This window comes from Delphinus delphis, chromosome 1 (genome assembly GCF_949987515.2).
Source record: "Delphinus delphis chromosome 1, mDelDel1.2, whole genome shotgun sequence".
Classification (NCBI taxonomy): domain Eukaryota; kingdom Metazoa; phylum Chordata; class Mammalia; order Artiodactyla; family Delphinidae; genus Delphinus; species Delphinus delphis.
Window position 1 is genome coordinate 149309353 of NC_082683.1, and position 20428 is coordinate 149329780.

General features: G+C 38.5%; 1 protein-coding gene across 1 annotated transcript; it reads right to left on the reverse strand.

Annotated features, from left to right (window-relative positions):
* Nucleotides 1-2161: 2161 nt before the first annotated feature.
* LOC132413542 (apolipoprotein R-like) lies at nt 2162-12870 on the reverse strand. Its single transcript, XM_059995592.1, has 5 exons — nt 12369-12870; nt 7857-7989; nt 4435-4605; nt 3142-3317; nt 2162-2550 (listed from the first exon to the last, which is right to left on the reverse strand). The coding sequence occupies exons 2-5, from the start codon at nt 7939-7941 to the stop codon at nt 2413-2415; spliced, it is 570 nt and encodes a 189-aa protein (XP_059851575.1). The 5' UTR covers nt 7942-7989; nt 12369-12870; the 3' UTR covers nt 2162-2412.
* Nucleotides 12871-20428: the final 7558 nt, after the last annotated feature.

A 20428-nucleotide genomic window follows, 5' to 3' on the forward strand; every position in this document is an offset into this window, starting at 1 on the left:
AAGGAGTTGAAAATGGTTGTTTTGGGGGAAAGAGACCAAAGGGTGGAATTGAGTGGATCAGAATCTTAGGGTTTTCATTAAAAGGTTTTTTTTGGATTATTTGACTTTTTAATTATTTGCTTGTAATACTTTAATAAAATATTAAATTATTAAAAATAAAGTTGCATAAATAATAGAGGTTTAAGTACATTATTTAAAGCCTTAAAGATAAGTAATAGCTAAAAATATATAAAATTAAATGAGACTGACCAATGGAGAGAGAGAAGAGAGGGAAAGTCGACGCTAGATTGATCAATTTTGTAGCAGGAAATCAAAATATATGTTTAGAGATAAAAAGTCGTGTGATATGAGTTCATATCACATGAGGCAGAAGAGGGAAGAATCTTTTATTTTTTGTAAATCCCTTTGTAAGGTTTGAATTCTTGTTTTCCTGCACATATATTACTTCTATAATTATAATTTTGTGTAATTAATTTAGAATTAACACATGAAAAGATTGTGGCATAATTCACATCAGTGTGGAAAGGTCTCCATACTGCCCTGGATGGAGACTTGCAGGGGAGGAAATATGAGACTCAGGTTTCAGAGATGCCTCTGAATCTTCTCTACAGCTTGGCGCCCAGACCTGGAATGGATAGTCCTTTGTTTATCTGAGTACATTCATGGATTTTTGGATATGAAATCCCTGAAACTAGGGAAAGACAGATTGCTAAAATGCTTTCCCTAATAAAGTAAAAAGAAATGGGTTTCCGAGGCAGTGATAGCAAGAACAGATGAAGTGTGATAAGGAGTGATTGGAGGAGGGAAAGCATCAGACCAGAAAATTCTGGAGGCTGGCAGGGTCATGCTGAGAAAGTCAGCTAGAAGAGGTTCCTGGTGGCAGGGAAAGGCAATGGTCTTTTAAGATCACAGTTATGTAACATTCGATGTGAAAGTCCAGTCTTGTGCAGCCAGCCAGACATCCCTCTGTTAACTCAAGAGCGTTAGTAAAAGTCTGCTATGCAACTTTCTTATGTGACTGCTATTTTGAAGAAATCAAAGAAAAGAGGTGATGTTCTCTATAATTGATCAAGATGCAGTGAAGAACCAGAGGCCAGCCATAGTAGCTAAGTAAGCATGAGTGAGAATGACATTTGGGGAGGCAAAAAAACGGAAGAAGAGGTGACCATAAGAAATTATAAGGCTCCCCAGAATATCCAGAGATACAAGAATAACACGTGTGGGATAAGCATTGAAAGCTCTACCCAGGCCCTCAGACCTTTGTACCATTTCTGTGCTCTACTCTGCAGGCTTCTGTGTACTCTGGTTTCTTAGGGTTATACTTCCACTCTTTTGGGAGGACTCCCCTCAGGCTGCAAGTCAGCTTTGTAGTCACACAGAAAGAGTTGGATGCCCTGGGGGCTCATGTGCCCACAGAGTGTCCCTTTACCAATAACTGACTGGTACAGCAGAATGAAAGCCCAGTTCCTTTACCTGGAATTGGGACAAAATGTACACAAAGTTATAGTCCAGGGTTCCCTTCTGGGTCAAGGTTAAGCCACCCTCCTTCGACTTTGCCTGGTCACCCTACTACGTGCCTTCCCTGTCCCATTCTGCTTACCCTACTCCTTTTCCCATTTCTCCTTTGAGAACTTGGAGAAGTTCCTTAATAAATTACTTTCACACAAATTCTCTTCTCAGGGTCTGCTTCTGAAGAATCTGTCCTAAAAGAGACACTAAAGCTATTTTAGTTGAAGTATTAAAGAAAAGAGTGATCACACTGGATGGGAAGACTTGGACATGCTCAAGAAGAATACTTGGGTTTCACACAGGCTTTCAAAGGCATCCAAGCTGGTTATTATTGGATGGAGTGTATGTCAAGCAAAACCAAATATACCTTAAATATAAAGAGGAACTGAGAAGTTGTTCCAGAGAAAATATTGGTAATCAATAGAAAGAGAAAGGAAAAGACGGAGGAAGACGTAATATTTGACCTGGGCACTGAAGGGTGAGTAGGAAGTGAAGATGTAGTGTAAATACATCTCAGACAAGGCTCCAGTATGAAAATAGAAAAGAGGCATTAATTTGAGAAGCATCAGGAAGTGATTGACATAGGGCCCTAATTTCTCATTCCAAGGGAATCAAAGTGAAAACAAAGACACTGCATTTTTGACAGGTGATTATTTATTTTTGCCATTCCACCAAACCTAAGGAAGCAGAAGCTTAAAATGAGATAGGATATAAACCACCAATAGTTCCACATTAGCAGTGGCGTCAAAAATTTCAAAGATTCTTCTAACACAGGTATTTTTTCAGTAAATAATAGCACTTAAGGACCAGTAGAGTTGCTAATAAGGGAAATGTACCTAATTCTCTGTTTTTAAGGGGAAGAGAGGGGAAATAGATGTACTGATTTTTAACTGGTGCTCCACTTCAAGTCTGTAGCTCCAATCTTTCAATCTCCAGAGACAGTTTATACACCTCCAGGGCCATTTTTACATCCTCTGGATTTGGGAGACACTGCATGAGTTTCCTGCCTGCGAGTACTTGTTCACAGCCCGAGAGAACTTCCTAAAAGAGATAAAAGGATGGTTTGAGAGGCTTCTCTCCAAACTGTGAAGGTATAAGATTACTTCAGGATGCCTATTGATGACAATAAAATTGGAGTATCAAGACCCTCCTTAGGACCGATGCAAGAAATCAGAAGATACTTTGTGCATCTCAGCAAAGTATTTGCCCTAAGATCGAGACCAGCATTGCTCTAAGGCAGCAATGAAACTAAGCAGAGAAGGAACAGCACTGCAGAAGATACCCGGGGAACTTCTTCAGGGTCAGCTGAAAGGATGGATCTGACGTCTATGCAAAAGCATAGCACTTACTGTAATAGAAAATGTAGAGCTGGGAGCCAGGTTGCCTATATCTATGGAACCTTCCTATCTAGGGGCTTGGTCTTTCTTGCTATAAAATAAGAGAATTAGAACTTGCTTTAAGAGCTCAACATGTGCTTTGAGAGTAAAAGTGCTGATTCTGAAATTGATTTAAACAACTCAGAAATGAGTCCCAATAAAAGTCAGATCTCATCAGTGTTGGCTGGAACAGTGCTCTGGAGCAGGTTACAATTTTTACAATGTGATAGAATACCCCGAAGTGTCTGCCACTTACCCACTCACACTTGGGCACTTCTGGGTACCAGGTTCTGTTCTCTGAGCAGATGATACTCGGAGAGCCGACCACACTATAGCCAGAGTCACACTGGACAGTGACAGTTTCAGACTCAACATACTTATACTTGTCCAGAGACAAAGTTCCATCTTTTATCTCTGGTTTCAGACATAGAGCTATAATGGAAACACGATTTTGATCATTTTGTGATTCTCAGAATAAGATTTTACAATAGGAAAGAATACTGGGGGGTGAGAAACACTGATAGTAAATTTTGCCTGCAGTCTGAGAGTTGTTCTTTAACTACGTTTATTGTATTATTATAACAATAAAATTAATAACAACAATATTAATGTTAATGTATAGCTATCACCAACATAAAACACTATTATTATCTACACTTTGCTGGAGAGAAAAATTAGGTAAAGACAATTTATGTGACTTGTCTATGGTTGCGTAGCTTTTAGGTGACATGATTATGATATAAACCTAGGTATTGTGGTCTAAAATCTGAGTTTTAAAAACTACTGTATGTCAAAACCTGACTCTTTTCAGCATCTTAAGTATGTAATTTCTATTCTTATGCCCTTAGTATCTTCCTGTATTAAATGGAGACAATGGTGGGAAATTAGACACTTGAGTTGCTGTTAGCCGTGTGGTAAGAAAAAACAAAATGCACACCTAATCTTGGTCTCATATCAGGTCAGCTTTTCTATGAGGAGGTGATGACATGCACCAGGTACTAATGGAGATACCAGATACTTCAAGGACGTTTGGGATTTTTCCATGAGTCCTCATTCTAACTTTCACAAGAATTCACTAAAATTTTGCTGAATCCTCACTATTCTCTTAAATTAAAAATTATTATCTCTAACTCTTGAATATTGATAAAGGTAGTACTGTAGAGCAGTGTGAAAACTACGATCCATTTAATGTGGTGCTGGGTTCATTGACTACTCATTGGAGAAAAACAAATTTTGACCACTACTTTACACTATAAACCCGTAGGAATTCCAAGTGGGCTGGGGATATCAATGGGAAAGGTAAAGCACAAAGCTCTGGAAGATAACATAGAAGAATATTTTTGAGACAAATATTTTTTAATACCACACATATTTTTTAAACAGCACAGTACCACATCCAAGTATTAAATACAGGAAATGAATAAATAAATACATACATACATACATACAAATTTCTAAGTGCTGCCTCTCGCTGGGGAGAAACCATACTGTCAGAACTTGCATGGTAGTCCTACCATCTTAGCAAGGGCCATCAGTAAAGTGGAGTTACCTTTACACTGAGGAGCTAGAGATGACCAATGTGAATTTCTGCAGGTGATTTTTTCTTCTCCAACCAGAATATATCCTTCATCACATTTATACTGCACCACAGTAGTAAAGGAAAAAATTGGACTCACATCTTCATAGGATCCATGGGCAATGCTAGGAAACATGTCGCAGTCTTGAATGGCAAAAGAGAAGGGTCGAAGAGAATGAGCTAGAGTTTAATTAACTATTCAGAGTGATGGACTCTTCCCATTTTATAGAACAAAGTCATTAAATTATACTGCTGAGGTATGTTTCATTTACTTAAAATCACTAGGAATGATTTATTGAGTTCTTAACCACTTGCTAGACACTGTGTTAATCATCATATATATATTATACCATTTAATCCTCATGCTAACTCTCTGAGGCCGTATGAGCATTAGACCCACATTAGAGAAAAGGAAACACAACCGTATAAGGTCACAGCTAGTAAGTACCAGGAACATGAATCAAATTGAGGATTCAACTCAGGTTTGTGTTAGTACAAAGTCCACTGTCACTTTCTGGAATTCTGCTCTCGGTACTGATCATTAGACTTTCACTTTCTACGGCATCAGTGGATGCTTAAAGGCCATAAAATGAAAGTCTGGGCTGAAGAACAATACTCTCCTGTGACTTGCAAAGTCTAGCAATGCTCCATATTTGATTAAGCAAGTAGCTCAGAAACCAGTTAGAAAACTCTTACCTCCCTCACTTAAAGACAATGTCAGGAATTTAAGACAGGTCAGAAATTTAAATTATTTTAAGAATAATAGTTGGGGAAGTATTTTTATAAAGCTTTCGATATCCTGTGAACACCACCTGTAGTCCCAGGTGAGGCTAATGTGTGAGAGAATTTATGCTTCACATTGAGAGAAGGACCCTCAGGAGATCACTGAGAAAACCTAATGTGGCTCCTTTCAGGCTGGGGGGACATTAGTCACAGCAAACTAGTGTCCAGCTCCTGTCTGAGAAATCTAAAAGGCAAAGGATGGGCTGTCTAGTGACAGGCACTCTAAGGCTCTAAGGTGAGACTGAAGAACAGATCTCTGCTGCTTTGAGGTTGGCCTGGACTCCTGACATTATCAGAAGCAAGGCTGAGTTAGCACTTCAAGTAGATTAGAAATGGGCTGCATGAGAAAGACAGTCATGGTGGAATTGTCCTCAGGCCAGTCCAAAAGGGTCTCCTGAGGTGGGAGGAAGCCCTCTGTAAAAACAAAATAACTCTAGAAGTCACCAGATGATACCTAGGAGATAGGAAATAGGAAATGAACAACCAGAATCAGAGGTGGATCCCTGGATCAGCCAGACTCTGAACTTCAAATTGCACTTAGAAGATCCTCAGTGATGATGAAAGACCAATTAAAAAAAAAAAACTCACAAGAGAGAATAAGCTTTAAATACCCATGAGGCCAAGAGCCAGCTCAGGTTCTTGTTTCCCTTACCTGTGCTCCTCCCAAAACTTCAACTCTGGAGGGTTCAGAAAGCATAGTAACGGTAACTCCAAGTAAGTTCTGTTTTAGTTGTGAGGAAAATAAATTCATCTGTGTATAAATCAACAGCTTCCATACAGTCTTTCTTAAACCTCAGATTAAGCACCTCCATAAAAATATAAAAATGGCTCTTAGTTTTTATAAGTAAGCACATATATGCAGTTCTGTACTGGGCTTTTCTTGCAGTGTACTTTAAAACATAAGATTTAACCATACAAATAGTTCTACCACAACACTAGTCACACTTGTGCCAGAGGATTAGAACAGGAAATTAGTTCTGTAGGAGAAGGTGGTGACAGAACTGGGCACCAGAGTATCCAGGGAAGGCATCCAGGAATAAGTTGGAGATACCTTGAAGGACGGATAGAAGGTAAGTAGTTGACAAGATGTGAGAGGCAGATGGATATTGAGGCAATGGCGAAGTCTCTGGCCTCAGAAGGTCATTACTGTGAGAGAGGGGAGGCAGAATCAGAAAGGGAGATTTACATCAGAGTTGGCAGACATTAAATGCCATTTCAGAGAGTCAGGGTCATGGGTAATGGGAAGATTTGAGGGAACAGAAGAGAAAGGAAAAGGGAAACAGAAACATGAAAAAATAATTGAAAGACTTGTTGACAAATTTGATAAGGCTTTCCTCTACTACCTCAGTCTCTAGAAGAGGGGAACTTAGAGATGAAGTTGGAGGACTGAAAACCCCCAAGCATAAAGTTCTTTATCCTGTACTGATACTATAACCTAAATTAATACTGTCCCTCAATAATGTTCATGCATCTGATATGAAAAATCATCTTTCAAATATAGATATTCCTTAATTAACCCATGCTTTCCCCCTTACCAGTCTCAGTGAGGAAGAAAACATGGCTTCCACATTTCTAAATCAGTAAGCTAGCTCACATAAGAGCATTCAGCCATTATTTTCAGCTCAGAATATTCCCTCTAAGCTATCCCAAATCTCCCATTTTTATGCCACGACAGCTGTTTCAGGGAACAAATTCATAAATATTTTAAATTTATTATGAAAATTAATTCTCCTAGATAAAATGTTAGCTAACAAAAGAGTAAAACATCACTTTGCTTAGAGGACATTTCCATCTAAATTCTGTAAAAATAAATTAATTTTCATAGTGACGGGTCTTCAGTTCTGGTAAGTTCTCTCAAATGCTTTGGCTTCTCATTCATTGCTAAAGATTTTCTTACATTTCAATAACCATGCTTTACTTTTATATAATGGTTTAGAATTCATGAAGTACTCTATATTTTTACTCTAGAAAATTTACTCCGTATTTGTAATAACAGAAAATATTTTTGTTTATGGATGGAATTTTTAAAAATTAAGCAATAACTAAGATTGTAGATGGTATAATTAACCTATTTGGAAAGTAATCTGTATTAAGCATTTTAGAGCATTTAAATTCAAGAAATTGATTTAAAAATTAAAGATTATTCCTTGCTAAAGCAGCCTCACAAGAATTTTTGCATTTCAACACTTTGTTATTCTAGACACTATAAAATCCTCTATCTGAATTGGAACAACTTCTTTTATACTTAAATTTTATTTCTTATTAATGTAGTTCATTGCACTCTTTCAAAAAGATTATGATATACCATCATTTCACTGAATTTGTTTTGTTTTTCTTTTTGTTTTTTTACATCTTTATTGGAGTATAATTGCTTTACAATGGTGAGTTAGTTTCTGCTTTATAACAAAGTGAATCAGCTATACATATACATAATCCCCATATCTCCTCCCTCTTGCGTCTCCCTCCCACCCTCCCTATCCCATCCCTCTAGGTGGTCACAAAGCACCAAGCTGATCTCCCTGCATTTCACTGTATTTGATTAATTCTTAATTGGGTATTTTTCTACATATGTTAGAGAAAATACCCCCTTTTCCCATAACCTCTGTACTCACCACACAAGCAGGAAGGGCACAGCAATAACACCAGGACCCCAAAAAAATGCAGTGCAGGGAAAATGCAAGACAAATTGGTGGCCATGGCACAGTCTCAGAGGGGCCACAGTGGCGCTCAGCTGTTCTCAGACACCTTGGATCAAGATGAGGAAAAGTAAGCAACAGTTGAAATGGTGCCTAAGCAAAGAAAAGCAGCCTTGACAAAGCCCAGCTATGTGTCAGTAAAGGGGAGGGATTAGGGGAGTGACTAGAAGGCCAGGTGCTTGGCATAGCTCTGACAGGGACAAGCTCAGAAGGCTCCTTCTTGGGCAGAAGCATCTGGAGGCCTCAGGAATTCTGTATGTATTTACTATTGTAACCCCAAGACTTTCTTGCAGTTCAGATACAGAACATGATGAATTCCTTTCTGGATTTATATACATGATGTTCTCTGAGTAAACAAGAACACATGGTGCAAGGACTTCAGCTCATGATGCACAGTGTCTGATGCACAGTTGTCTCCTCAGGAGGTAGAAGCCATAGCATGAGGGAAGATAAGACGTCTGAGAAGCAGTCCCTGTCCAGGGAGTGCTTTCTTTAATCAGGGGTATGAATTGCTCACAGATAAATAGGTTTTTTAAAAGTCTAGAAAATTGTGTTTCTCCCTAGATAGCCCACAGTCTAGCCAGAACAGAGTAAAATGTCTCTCAGTGTGAAAATACTAAAGATCTTGCCCAGACAATAATTATTCTCACAATACTTCAGTAGGAAGTTCTTTTCCCTATTTCCTGGGTCTTCTAATGCACATAAAAAAGCAAATAATTCACTCTAGGAAGATATTCTAGTGTAGAAACTATTTTAGCCTGTGTTTGTAGCACAGAAAAAGCATGCACAGAAAGTTAAATTGTTGAGGATGATGAGTTAAGAAGAAAGGAAGATTTATTATGACTCTCAGAATATCTGAATGATGCTGGATTTGAGTGAAGCCCAAAATTTTGTCTCTAAGCACGAAAAGACAAGTGGATGGAAGGCACATATGTTATTTTTCATGGATTATTAACCATCAAGACTAAGATTTCTCTTAACCATCTGGGACTGCCTGTCTATTCATCCAGATCATTTCCTAAATTTTGTCTCCTTTAGTGGGCCAGAAGAAACTACTAACGTGGATTCTATACTTTGCCCACCAACTGTGGATTACTGTTCCTAGAGGAGATGAAGATAGTTGGCTAAACAAAAGAGAAGACTAAGTTCTGGGAACTGTCCTAATGAGCCTCACTACTCAGCTGACCTGGAGTGACTCTACATATCAATAATAGCCAAAATGCCTACTTATCAAAAATAAATGAGGAGCATTACCAAATATAGCTGAGTGAACACCTTTGGCATACTAAAGAAAACAAAATTAAATTTCAACTTCCTAGATAGAAAGAAAACAATAGGAAACCTACTAAATGGCTGCTGCCTTTAGAAAGAGGAGCCACAATAAAGCAATTTAATGATTAACCAGAAAGTTTTGCTGAGATGCTTTTAATCTTTAAGCACGTCATATACCAGAACTTTACCTAAGTTATCATAACTGATCCTCAGAAAAACCTGTGACCTGGTTCTTACCTTCCTCTTTGCATAGATGAGGAAACAGGTTCAAATAGATTAAGTAAACTGCCCCCAAACATTTCAGGTAATGAGCAGCTAAGCCAAATTCTGAACCCAAGACTGCTTATAAATTCAAGATTTTTTCTTTATACCAAAATAATTTCCACTTACTGGCCAATAATGGTTTTCCTTCAGAACACTGAACCAACCATTTGGGAGTAAATCAGCATTGTTGGCCTTTACTCAATAGTAGTCTTACCCTCCAGTTGCTGCTGGTGCTGCAGTTAATGGCTTGGACCTGTGACCTCCTCCAGAGAATGTGCTGGGATGGCAAGAAACACCCCATCCTGATGTATCTAGGAAGTTATACCCTGTCCCCCAGGAGCAACGAATGCCGACTGATATTGGAATACAAAAGCTATGACTCCTTGCCTCAAGGCTGGACAAAGCTGTGGTGCAATCTACTCTCTAGAGCCACCATGGATCAGGTGATTCTCCACTTAACCTGAGAACAGTCCTTGATCAGCTCCTTTCTCTCCGTATCCTGCTGCTTTATTCCCCTAGAGTTGTTTTTTCTTTTTGTTTTTGCTGAAGATCACAGCATCAAAAATTCACATGCATCTGAATGCCTTCTGAAGAAGCTGACTGAAGACAGTTTGTACCACTAATGCATCTAGGAAGCAAACTCTAAGAATGGGATTCTAGAATTGGATCATTCTTCAGCCAACTGACCATCAAGACTCCATCTCTGGTGATTCATGAAATATTGATAGTCCTGGCTTGCTGTATCCTTGCAACAAAAAACATTTTTACCTGGTAAACTCTCATGGCATGTAGATGGAAGGATATGCATTGGCTGTGCAATATCTCTGACATTTGAGAAGTGTAATAAAAATAGCAATTATTAGGATTTTGCAAGGGACAGTTGAGTACCATTGATACAGGCCTGAAAGTGAGAGCTCAACACAATCAATCACAATTCAAATCCAAGTGTGAAAGCTACTAGTTACTATTTAAAGAAACCGTTATCTCAGGTAGCTGGGAGGCTAATCATGCTAAGGACCAGGTTCAGGGTATAATCATAAAGGAATACTAGAACTTCAATAAAAGGTGAATTCTTAGCTCTGGCAAGCCTCCTACTCAGACTCAGGACCCTTTTGGAAGGAATGGTGCCTTTAGATTTTCAATGAGGATATCTGGGTAGTTGCACTACAGAACCATGAACGCCAGATTCCCCTAAACCCAAAAAGCCTATATAATTGGTCCAGTATCCCTTGTTATAAGATAGTGCCCCTGTTGCTTGAAGACTATGCAGAGGAATCAAATGTGACAGATATCTTATAAGGCCATAATTGCCCTTCTCAAGATTTACCCCCCACCTCCCCTCCAGGCATCAGACCAATAGCTGGAATCAAATCTCAGCATGAACTGACTAAAGGCATGCCACGCCTGCTGAGGGAAGAGAGAAATCATATGCAGGATCTATGGGACCTAGTTAGCATGAGTTTGGAGATAGGAGAGCATGTCTAGGAGGGGATCCCAAAGCAGGATAAGGGAGAGTTTGTCAGGATAGGGGATATTCTCCCTTAACACAAGATTTAACACCCTGGCAAGTGCCCTGAGTGTCAGTTCTTACATGTTTCTGGATGATTTGGGAAGGTTAGTAAAAGTGATAGTCAATATTAAATGTGTAGAGATGTCAGAACAGCCATGGCAGGCTAAGTAGGAAGTGATCAAAGGCTCAGAGAAGTAGACGTGTTAGAATGATCTAATTTATAAAACCAGAAGACCAACCTGCTATCTTCTTCATGGGAGCCCTGAGGACAATAAGCAATGTACTAGTGACAAGGACCAAAATTATACAGTAACTTAGTTGTGGCTGGCTCTCTGAAGGCTGCATCTTATGGTAGGAGATGCTGTGGTTGTTTAGCAGCACTGGGGAATATAGAATCCCAGGATAGCAGGGCTAAGTGGAAGAACTTAACCTTCAAAAGCAGGTTAGGTGAAAAATACTGGAGAGCTAGAACCAGGGAGATGCAAGAGATGTGCCTAGGATGCAAAATTAAATAAGAACTTATTCTCAGGTTGTGGAAATGCTGACCCTGAAAATGAGAGTCTCCTTAAGAGTGAGGCATGTAGGGCAGTAAGGTTGGAATGCAGCCAAGGGAAGAGGATATCCTGACCTGTAGAATCTGTGAAGAGGGTTAATAGATATGATGTTCCTTAGGGTAAGGATCACCCAACATGGGAATTTCTTGAAATATAATTAAAAGAGGTCAAAAATGAATGATACAAAGACCAAGGTCAGCTACTTCCATTGAATGTCATGATCTTTTACTCAGTTACTCTCCTCGCTTGGTAATTTTCTCACCAGTTCTCAGACTGAAAGTGAGGACAGATTCCTATGAGGAAGGACTGTGCAACACCATGACAAGTATATATATTGTATACTTCTCCAGTCCTTACCCCAAAGGAATCTTCAATAATTTACTTAAGTCATTGTGCACTAGAATCTTTAGAGACTTGTTGTATCTGAACTATCTCTGGTACCTGGGAACATAAAGTGTCACCATGACCCCATTAAAATAGATGCTACAGGGGCCAGGCAATAAAGGATTCCTAGTTCATGTCAATCTCACAGTGATCTATTGAGTTTTTGGACCCACCTGGTGGTCATTTCTGTGGTCCTCAAGTGTATAGCAGTTCATAGGACCCTCACATTAGTACTCTGATCTTTGGAATGAAAGCTATCAAGGTAAGGAAACCTATGTTTTTAAAAAAAACTATAAATATTATCATTTACTGCTAAAACACTGAATGCTTTTCCCTTAAGATTAGAAGTGGAGGCAAGGATATTGACTCTCATCAGTCCTATTCAGCAAAATATTGGAGGACCTAGCTAGTGCAATAAGGAAAGAAAAAAGAATAAAAACATACAGTTTGGAGCTTCCCTGGTGACGCAGTGGTTGAGAGTCCGCCTGCCGATGCAGGGGACACGGGTTCGTGCCCTGGTCTGGGAAGATTCCACATGCCACGGAGCAGCTGGGCCCGTGACCCATGGCCGCTGAGTCTGTGCATCCGGAGCCTGTGCTCCGCAACGGGAGAGGCCACAACAGTGAGAGGCCCGCGTACCGCAAAAAAAAAAAAAAAAAAAAAGAAATCATAAATATCAGATCAGAAATAAATGAAAAAGAAATGAAGGAAATGATAGCAAAGATAAATAAAACTAAAAGCTGCTTCTTTGAGAAGATAAATAAAATTGATAAACCATTACCAGACTCATCAAGAAAAAAAAAGAGAGAAGATTCAAATCAACAGAATTAGAAATGAAAAAGGAGAAGTAACTGGCACCACAGAAATACAAAATATCATGAGAGATTACTACAAGTAACTATATGGCAATAAAATGGACAACCTGGAGGAAATGGACAAATTCTTAGAAAAGTACAACCTTCTGAGACTGAATGAGGAAGAAAGAGAAAATATAAACAGACAATCACAAGCACTGAAATTGAAACTGTGATTTAAAATCTTCCAACAAACAAAAGCCCAGGACCAGATGTCTTCACAGGCAAATTCTATCAAACATTTAGAGAAGAGCTAACGTCTATCCTTCTCAAATTCTTCCATAATATAGCAGAGGGAGGAACACTCCCAAACTCATTCTATGAGGCCACCATCACCCTGATAAAAAAACCAGACAAAGATGTCACAAGAAAAAACTACAGGCCAATATCACTAATGAACGTAGATGCAAAACTCCTCAACCAAATACTAGCAAAGAGAATCCAACAGCACATTAAAAGGATCATACACCATGATCAAGTGGAGTTTATCCCAGGAATGCAAGGATTTGTCAATATACACAAATCAATCAATGTGATACACCATATTAACAAACTGAAGAAGAAAAACCATTTGATTATCTCAGTAGATGCAGAAAAAGCTTTCAACAAATTTCAACACCGATTTATGACAAAAACTCTCCAGAAAGTAGGCATAGACGGAAGTTATATCAACATAATAAAGGCCATATATGACAAACCCACAGCCAACATCGTTCTCAATAGTGAAAAACTGAAACCATTTCCACTAAGATCAAGAACAAGACAAGGTAGCCCACTCTCACCACCATTAGTCAACATAATTTTGGAAGTTTTAGCCACAGCAATCAGAGATGAAAAAGAAATAAAAGGAATCCAAATCAGAAAAGAAGTAAAACAGTTACTGTTTGCAGATGAAATGATACTATACATAGAGAATCCAAAAGATACTACCAGAAAACTGCTGGAGCTAATCAATGAATTTGGTAACATAGCAGGATACAAAATTAATGCACAGAAATCTCTGGCATTCCTATACACTAATGATGAAAAATCTGAAAGAGAAATTAAGGAAACACTCCTATTTACCATTGCAACAAAAAGAATAAAATACCTAGGAATAAACCTACCTAAGGAGACAAAAGACCTATATGCAGAAAACTATAAGACACTGATGAAAGGAATTAAAGATGATACAAACAGATGGAGAGATATATCATGTTCTTGGATTGGAAGAATCAACTTTGTGAAAATGACTATACTACCCAAAGCAATCTACAGGTTCAATGCAATCCCTATCAAACTACCAATGGCATTTTTCACAGAACTAGAAAAAAAAATTTCACAATTTGTATGGAAACACAAAAGACCCTGAATAGCCAAAGCAATCTTGAGAAAGAAAAACGGAGTTGGAGTAATCAGGTTCCTGGACTTCAGACTAAACTACAAAGCTACAGTAATCAAGACAGTATGGTACTGGTACAAAAACAGAAATATAGATCAATGGAAAAGGATAGAAAGCCCAGAGATAAACCCACGCACATACGGTCACCTTATCTTTGATAAAGGAGGCAAGAATATACAATGGAGAAAAGACAGCCACTTCAATAAGTGGTGCTGGGAAAACTGGACAGCTACATGTAAAAGAATGAAATTAGAACACTCCCTAACATCATACACAAAAATAAACTCAAAATGGATTAAACCTAAATGTAAGGCCAGACACTATAAAACTCTTAGAGGAAAACATAGGCAGAACACTCTCTGACATAAATCACAGCAAGATCCTTTTTGACCCACCTCCTAGAGAAATGGAAATAAAAACGAAAATAAACAAATGGGACCTAATGAAACTTCAAAGCTTTTGCACAGCAAAGGAAACCATGAACAAGACCAAAAGACAACCCTAATAATGGGAGAAAATATTTGCAAACGAAGCAACTGACAAAGGATTAATCTCCAAAATTTATAAGCAGCTCATGCAGCTCAATAACAAAAAAACAAACAACCCAATCCAAAAATGGGCAGAAGACCTAAATAGACATTTCTCCAAAGAAAATATACAGACTGCCAAAAAACACATGAAAGAATACTCAACATCCTTAATCATTAGAGAAATGCAAATCAAAACTACAATGAGATATCATCTCACACCAGTCAGAATGGCCATCATCAAAAAATCTACAAACAATAAATGCTGGAGAGGGTGTGGAGAAAAGGGAACACTCTTGCACTACTGGTGGGCATGTGAATTGGTACAGCCACTATGGAGGAAAGTATGGAGGTTCCTTAAAAAACTACAAACAGAGCTACCATATGACCCAGCAATCCCACTACTGGGCATATACCCTGAGAAAACCATAATTCAATAAGAGTCATGTACCAAAATGTTCATTGCAGCTCTATTTACAATAGCCCAGAGATGGAAACAACCTAAGTGTCCATCATCGGATGAATGGATGAAGAAGATGTGACACATATATGCAACGGAATATTACTCAGCCATAAAAAGAAACGAAATTGAGCTATTTGTAATGAGGTGGATAGACCTAGAGTCTGTCATACAGAGTGAAGTAAGTCAGAAAGAGAAAGACAAATACCATATGCTAACACGTATATATGGAATTTAAGAAAAAAGAAATGTCATGAAGAACCTAGGGGTAAGACAGGAATAAAGACAGAGACCTACTAGAGAATGGACTTGAGGACCCAGGGAGGGGGAAGGGTAAGCTGTGACAAAGCGGGAGAGAGGCATGGACATATATATACTACCAAACGTAAGGTAGATAGCTAGTGGGAAGCAGCCGCATAGCACAGGGAGATCAGCTCAGTGCTTTGTGACCCCCTGGAGGGGTGGGATAGGGAGGGTAGGAGAGAGGGAGACGCAAGAAGGAAGAGATATGGGAACATATGTATATGTATAACTGATTCACTTTGTTATAAAGTAGAAACTAACACACCATTGTAAAGCAATTATACTCCAATAAAGATGTAAAAAAAACAGTTTCAGCAGATCTCCAGGGCACTGGAAATCTGGATGGCCCTTTGAAGATGTCCAAGATTGGGTCAAGGGAAGTGGGCCTTTGAACCACTTTATCAACCTGTGAGTGATTATGGGCTGCCCTCAAGGAGAGATTGCATATTTGGTTCAGGCAGTTTCCCAAAAATGCCCTGTGGTGGTTAAAAATCCAGACTCTCAGGCCCCACCCCCTACAAATACATCTGGTAAGTCTTCAAGTATCTGAATTATTACTGAAATGCCCCCAGTGATTCTCATATGCAACAAATTGGAGAATCACTAGTCTAACAGAGATGCTTATTTATTCATTTCTCTATATATTCCATGGTCCATCTTTGCTTCAAAATAGAGCTTTAGTAGCTATGTGTCTGGATAGACTCACAGTAGCTTAACTCCTTGCAAAAACATCAATCTCAACTTATGTTTTAATAGATCAACTCAGTTCTTATAAAAGGCTATATATTTGGCTATTAGAAGAATAGCTTTGAAATCGGTGATGGTGCTGTCCATGACGTTATTCACAGTTTCTTATAAAATAACCCATGAGATAAATTTTAATTTTCTATTTTAATATCACCTATTTTAGTAAGAGCAAATAAGGTCGTCTGTCAGAAATATTTTTAGTTTTATCAACCAATAGGAAATACATAACCATTGTATTTCCCATTTTTTCCTTGGTGGAAAATAAACAAAATTTAGATTATAAACCTAGATTTTAATAAATTTGCTGCTACTCTTCCAGCATTTCCTTCTTTATAGATTTAACTCTAAGCAATCGTTGAGTGATTTTGACTTCACCTTTTTATTTTAGCAACTTTAAGTTATTCATGCTCTGCTATTTATCAATGTATTGCCTTTAGCTCCAAATTCACCATTTATTACACACAACTGTGATCATGAACAGAATTCCTTTAAACATTTCCGCTTTGCAGTGAGCATGATGCTAAACTTTCTCAGTAGAGGGTGCCAGAGGAACATTGTGGGAAGAAGATATGCTCCTGCTGTTTCCTGCTGCTTCACAGTGGGTTAGCATTGTGAGTGTAAGGATACCTACTAGCACTCTGCCCCAGCCCTGTGCCCAGAATGCAGAATCCCATGGTAATTTTGCAGCCCTGAACTGGTCTGGCCACCACCTTCCTGTGGTTCTCCTGACAGCGGTGCTATTCCAGGCCTCTCGCCACGCTGGCACTCTGTCTGCATGCCTGCACACCTGGCCACCAGCTGCCATGTGCCTGCACCCCATCTCTGTCTTGTAGGCTTGTCACTGGATTCCCTATCACTCTGCACACCTATGCTCCTGGTTACCATCGGCAGTCACTTCACTAACACAGAATGCTCTAGTGCCCCTGGCCAGCTTCAGGCCCACGTGCATACTCATCAGCTGTAGCTCATTTATGCCCTGCCTGCATTCCCAAGCGTGGTTTCTGTACACCATCTCTGGTCCAGGCAACTTATTGAACTTCCCCAGCATCTAGTAGGTTGCAATTATACCTTTTCCAATGAGATCTAAACCCAAGCATTGGAAAAGGCCCTCCTTTGAAGTTTGTCCTTTCTTGAGTACTTTCCCACAGCCCTAGGGAAACATATAGAGTTTTCTTAGAGCCTATAGCTTCTATTTTATCACAATTTAATAATTCTTTATATTTAACTTCCCCTGTTTAAATCATTGTGTGGTTTCTCTCTCCTGATTAGACCCAGATTGATAACATGTACATTCTGGTATACCTTAAAAATGGATATAATTTAAAACTTGCAGTACTCAAGCTTCCATCAGGTATTGAGCTAGATGACATCTAAAGGTTCTAAGAAAAAATAGTTTTTGGAAATAAATTTTTTTAATTACATAAATTCATGTAGAGTATTTAAATATATTTTGAATATAAGAGAACTCATCATATCTTTAAATCTGCAAATAGGCTCATTATTGGTATCAGAAAATCGGTTATTTGCCTGAAATTGGTGACAAAAGGACTAAGAAGAATAAGTCCTGGATTCAGAGGAGTTTTAGAAAATAACATGCCCCTTTTTTGGGCTCCCATAAATACAAAATGTCAGTACAATCAATAGAGTCTCCCCTTAGTTAAAATTTTTCATGGCAGAGCCTCTGGTTTACCAATTTCCTTCTCCCCAAGGTTATTAAACCTAGAATAGAAATAATCCGCTTATGTGTAATTCATTTTCCTGTGGTCAGAGAATATTTGGCAGCTGAGGCTTTGTAGCTGACTTTCTTAGACTGAACTAAACTTTAGCACCAAATTAACATTTCATACAACTGTATACACTTTTTACTCACAACATAATTATTCAGCATCACTGTGAGCAAACCTCTGAGGGAAATGCAAAGATGAACTAATCATAGTGGAAGGGAAAACATTTCATTAAAACAAAGAGACAAATGTAAATCCTCTGCATTTTAGGAAAGGGAGCAACTATTTCAGGAAAAATGAAAGTTCTCTCAATGTTGATAGTGCAAAAGTAATGTGATGGAAATAGGCTGAGTGGTAGAGGGAGAAAACAGAATCCAAAGAGAATATGGAAGCAATAATTTTCTCGTCTTGCATGGTAGAAGTTCAAGTTGTAAATAAGCAAGCAGAAGACCAGAAGCTCTTTCTCTGGAGAAACTAGACAGCAGCAGAGAAGACACTAATAAACAATAATATTGGGGGCTTCCCCACTCTGTATTTGTCAGGAAACAGGACATCCAAAAGCTCAGTGGCTCAAATCAGACAGAAATGTATTTGTCTTTCATGAAACAGGAAGCATAAGGACATTTAGGATGGTCAGCAGTTCTGCCCACATGATTAACCAAGGACCAGGTCCCTTCCTCCTTGTTGCTTCAGCATCCCACGGGATGCTACCCTCCTCGGCATGGCGGAAGTTGGTTCACCAGCACTCTGTCAGCATCTCAGCCTTCACCATGGGGAAAAAGGAATCAGAGAGCAAGCAGCTTCTTACCCCCACCCCCTTCCCAGTTTTATTGAGGTATAATTGACATACAGCACTATGAGAGTTTAAGGTGTACAGCATAATGATTTGATTTACATGTATCATGAAATGATTATCACAGTAAGTTTAGTGAACATCCATCATCTCATATAGATTCAAAATTAAACAAATAGAAAACTTTTTCTTGTGATAAAAACCCTTAAGATTTACTCTCTTAACAACTTTCATATGTAACATACAGCAGTGTTAATTATATTTATCATGTGGTACATTACATCCCTAGCACTTATTTATCTTATTACTGGAAGTGTGTACCTCTTGACTGCCTTCATCCAATTCCCCCTTCCACCTCAATCTGATCTCTTTTTCTATCAGTTTGTTTGTTTTTGAAGTATAATTGACCCACAGCACTACGGTATTTCCTGTTGCACAACATAGTGATTCAATATTTTTATACATTTCAAAATGATCACCATGATAAATATAGGTACAATATGTCATTATACAAAAACACTACATAGTTACTGACTATATTCCTCACACTGTACGTTTCGTACAGGTGGCTCATTTATTCTGCAACTGGAAGTTTGTACCTCTTAATCTCCCTCACCTATTTATTTCCTTCCCCCACCCTCTCCCCTCTAGTAACCACCTATTTGTTTTCTATATCTATAACTCTGTCAAGCAGCTTCTTTTTTAAGTAAGTAACCAGGAAGTCACACCCATTGGAAAGTTGCTCCAAGGTAGGCTCTAGTGAAGAGAGGCAATGTGTCCTGCTGATATTTTAAATGGTGAAAGGGGTTCTGCTTCTTAAAATCAAAAGGGGGTTAATATAGAAAAACAATTAGCAGTCTCTGTTATGACAATTTAATTAAAAATGCCTCACCTGTCCCATCAGACTGCAAGTAAGCCTACAGTCAGCAAAATTTGTTCATATACACGGAATTTTAAATGAGATTATTCAGGCCTCACTCTTCAAAAAGAACTGACCAGTGATCATTAATAAAGGTTTGCAGGGAGCAAAATAACACTAGCTATTACAAATAGCTCCATGGAGTCCAGAATGAATCTAGGTAGAGAGAACAGGATATTATTTTTTTTAAGAAAAAGAAAAGAATAGAAATCATTTGGAAAACATTAAATATTCTTAAAAGAAATTGAAAAATTCAACAAAAGTGTTGGAATATAAAGCCAAAGGAATCTCCCAGGAAGTGTGTGAAGGGCTGGGGTAAGAATGAAGACAGAAAACATAGCAAAAGTAGACAATCAACCAATCAACAGGGAGATCCAATATCAGACTAATTGGACTTCAGTAAGAGAAAAGAGTGAAGAAATATTATTGAAGAAATTACATAAGAAAATTTCTCAGACCAGAAGAACATGAGTTTACGGTCTGAAAGCACTCATCAAAAACCAGCAAAGTGAATGAAGAAATAAAATATAGCAAAGTGCATCAACATGATATTTTAGAATGTCACAGGTGACGAGTGTATCTTTAAAACTTCCAGAGTAGGGGGGAGAAAATCAAGTCAGAAGTCAGGATGTCCTCTGACTTCTCAATAGCTGTACTGGAAGTAATAAGACAGTGGAGAAATCCCTTTAAAATGAGAGGGGAAATTATTTTTAACCCAGCCCTCTACACACAGCCAAACTATCAATCAAGTGTGAAAATGAAGACAGTTTCAAACATGCCGAGACCCAAATTTTTA

What these genes read in the sequence shown, in the direction of transcription:
- LOC132413542 (XM_059995592.1), bottom strand. Translation starts at nt 7,941, where the DNA reads ATGGCCACCAATTTGTCTTGCATTTTCCCTGCACTGCATTTTTTTGGG. An exon ending in GTGCCCTTCCTGCTTGTGTG is followed by an intron (nt 4,606 to 7,856) that starts GTGAGTACAGAG and finishes TTGCCATTCAAG; the next exon opens with ACTGCGACATGTTTCCTAGC. An exon ending in TCTAGCTCCTCAGTGTAAAG is followed by an intron (nt 3,318 to 4,434) that starts GTAACTCCACTT and finishes TTTCCATTATAG; the next exon opens with CTCTATGTCTGAAACCAGAG.